Source organism: Nestor notabilis, unplaced genomic scaffold (genome assembly GCF_000696875.1).
Source record: "Nestor notabilis isolate BGI_N333 unplaced genomic scaffold, ASM69687v1 scaffold25098, whole genome shotgun sequence".
Classification (NCBI taxonomy): Eukaryota; Metazoa; Chordata; class Aves; order Psittaciformes; family Psittacidae; genus Nestor; species Nestor notabilis.
The window spans coordinates 15,795-18,865 of NW_009940012.1; the positions used below are offsets into that span (position 1 = coordinate 15,795).

Sequence of the window (3,071 nt, forward strand, 5' to 3'; positions counted from 1 at the left end):
GCAGGCTCTCTCACAGCTGGCTGCTCTGGCTGCATCAATTCTGGCAGGAGCCATAGAAAGTAATTAACTAGTGCGAGTAAGAGACCCAAAGCTAGGCTACAGGACTGATTTAGCTACAGTATTTCCACAACAGAGGTGTCCGTGTTCTCCCATGTCTCTTGAGTGCTCTCTGTAGGTCCTGCCTTCTTGGGTTACACAGCAGACAGCTCCTGATTATTTATTATTTGTGCACTGAGATTCCCATTCTTCCTATACCTGCATCTTTTCCTATGTCTCTTCCACTCCACACCATCACTCCTATTTCCTCCAGGCTGACAGGGTAATAAAATAAGGAAGGGGCACGTACATCTAACCAAGGGGATAGTCAGCAACCAAATGAAGCTTAAAAAATAACAGTGATTCTTAAAAAAACCCAAAACAATTAAAAAACCTGTTCAAGTTCTGCAGACTTCTGGCAGAGTTTGGTCATTTAACCCAGAGGTCTTTGTCTTCAGGGCCTGCAGGCTAAATTGTCTCAACTGGCAAGAAGCACGCAGAGCACAAGGTAAAATTCTGACTAAAAGGAAAAAGTAGTAAGGGTCAGGGAGAGAAAAGGCTATAACATGGAAACCTAGTACTTCAGCAGCAGCACTTATGCTACACGGTACGCTTTCAGAAGAGTGAATTCCTTTCTGTTGGTACGAGCTGCCCAGATGAAAAGAGCAGCTGCCATAAACTGCAAAGGTGCCGAGACACAGGCAAGGCAGAAGGACCAGCCAAATTCACCCCTCACATCATCGGGCAGGGGCAGCTTCTTATGGAGCAGCTCAATCCCAGCTACATAGCAGCCAACGAGGCCCAGCGTACAGAGCCCTGGGGAAGGAAGCAGCAAAGGACAATGAGCTCAGTGTTGAAGTGCTCTGACTGTGAGCTTCTGGAGGAGGGAGGGTAAGAGGTGGATGGCAGGAGGCCTACCTGCTAGGAAATGGAGGACTCCAGTGGCAATGGCCGGGTAAAGGCTGCGACAGGCACAAGCACAGAGCCCAATCAGAGCCCCAAAGCACATGAGGCCAAGGCTGACAAAGGGCAGAAGAAACTGAAGTCGCCAGAGATCTGTACATGGAAGAAACACACAAGTTTGTTGAAGATGAGCTTGAAACTGATCTTCGCCCACTGTCTTATATTCCCTTCTACCCACGCTACTTCTGTTTCATCAGACGTTTTACTTTCGCAGCTAAAAAGGACCAAAGGCTCCACTGAAGTAGGAAGACTTGTTAACATGCAAATTCCTGTACTGTATTCCCAGGCAAAACTTTTGCTAACACATTTAAGTTTTCCTTTTAAACTTTGACCTATTGCTTGTGCTACTTTAAAAACCAAGAAATGCAGAGCAAAATACACATTTTCCTCACTACTGACTGTATTTGAGAAACATCTTCCCCCCCCCATCCTACCTGTTTACCTGCCAGAAGTAAAAGACACTTACAAGTCCGATTCAAATCCGTGCCACTATTGTGATTTCCAGGCTCTATGTACTTTTCCATAAACTGATCAGAGAGGGAAAAACTGATGCAGTTTGTAATCATATCTGTTTCTGGGAAAACGAGAAAAAATTACCATTAGGTGTCTTCCCCTCACCCCCTCTTTCCGTTCCTCCTTTCCCAACCATTAGAGCTGGGTAGCTCCTCAGAGTTCCATTTAGAGAAAAAAAAACCCCTCTCAAAATAGATCTGTAGGATGACAATTGAGACCTGTAGGATCTCAAAGTAGTTATTACAGTGAGGGTCAGCATTCAAACACACAAAATCTTCAAGCTTACTCAAGGTATCCGCAAAGAACTGTGCCATGCTTGACAGACTGGGAAAGAAACATGGCTCATGATGCTTAACTAGGTTGTTACATATTCTTGTATTCAGTTGTGCTTATCTCCATGTGCAGAATGTAGTACTGTATGAAATGCTTCATTCAAATATGGGATACAAAGAACTACTTAAAGAACAGAAAATATTTGCTTCTTTGCACTAAATTTCTCCTCTTTTACATCTCAGATTTTGCTTTGAGAATACTATTGAGCAGAGCTGGTTTAAGTGTCTTCCAAAATAAGTTTTAATTAAAGCAAACAATTATTTCTTGTAATTTATTTTTTTTAATCCAGAAAAAGTGTTTGAAAGTATATTTTTTAAGAGGGTTCAAAACAAAGGGCTTTGCATACACAGGAAGTCTCCAAAAATTTACTTTGAAGCCATTAAAATAATTGCTCACCACACTCTTTTAGGCCCCAACCATAGTGGAAAAAAAGTATGAGTATTTCATTCTACATCCAGTACAAGGAATTCAAGATGTGCTGGTGCAACAGTGGGACACTTGTGACATGAGCAAAATGAATGACTGGCTAAAAGAAGTGCACCCTCGATAAAGCAGTATCTTTATTCCATTGCTGGATCCCAGGACCTCTTCTACAAAGAAAGTGACTGGCAGAGCAACTATAACTGTATTCCCAATTGGACAGCAGATGCAAAAGAAAAAACACGTTATACCAGACTACATTTAGATCAGCTATCGTGTGTCAAATCCAGAGTCTGCAGCACTGACAGCTACAGACCATTTTGCCTTCTGCTTCTTTAAAAATTTAGGCTGTTTTTATTAAAAAGCCACAATCCCACATAAGCTAGAAATAAGCCTTCTGGAGGAAGAAAGTGGCACGGATATGTTCTGAGGAAGTTATCACATACCACCCCAGGCAAGCTAGGGAAGTGTTAATTGCTCTGGAGATACCTGGTGGGCTGTACCAGTGAGAGTTTTTGGGTACAGTGATACACCTCCGCCACAATCCAACAGTGCCATTGCACCGGAAGAAAAGCGCGTCTGTGTAGGTCTTCTCATCTGCCTCTTCACTGACAAATTCGTCCCAGATGCTCCTACCAGCTTCACTGACGTTCTCAGCTGGGGAAAGGGTGTGGTATTCGTACCAAAAGTCAGTGCCAATGGAAGCTGCCATATAGATGGTGGAGATGAGGCTGAGAACACAAGCAATTACCAGTGCTGTAGCAAAACGGTTGTCCATCATTGCGCCCTTGCTGCAGGGGAATAGA

At 43.4% G+C, this 3,071-nt stretch overlaps 1 protein-coding gene across 3 annotated transcripts in view; it reads right to left on the bottom strand.

The window, feature by feature from the left end:
- Positions 1–442: 442 nt before the first annotated feature.
- The window catches only part of CLDND1 (claudin domain containing 1), a 6,476-nt gene continuing 3,847 nt past the window's right edge, over positions 443–3,071 (bottom strand). For 2 of the 3 annotated variants that reach the window (XM_010020148.1, XM_010020147.1), the window contains exons 2-5: positions 2,755–3,052; positions 1,466–1,573; positions 955–1,092; positions 443–852 (exon numbers count right to left, since the gene is read on the bottom strand). In XM_010020148.1, coding sequence (XP_010018450.1) covers positions 632–852; positions 955–1,092; positions 1,466–1,573; positions 2,755–3,046 — 759 coding nt within the window. In that variant the 5' untranslated portion in view covers positions 3,047–3,052 and the 3' untranslated portion in view covers positions 443–631. Of the gene's footprint in view, positions 853–954; positions 1,093–1,465; positions 1,574–2,754; positions 3,053–3,071 lie in introns of those variants that run through there. The other variant, XM_010020149.1, reaches the window with a different exon arrangement.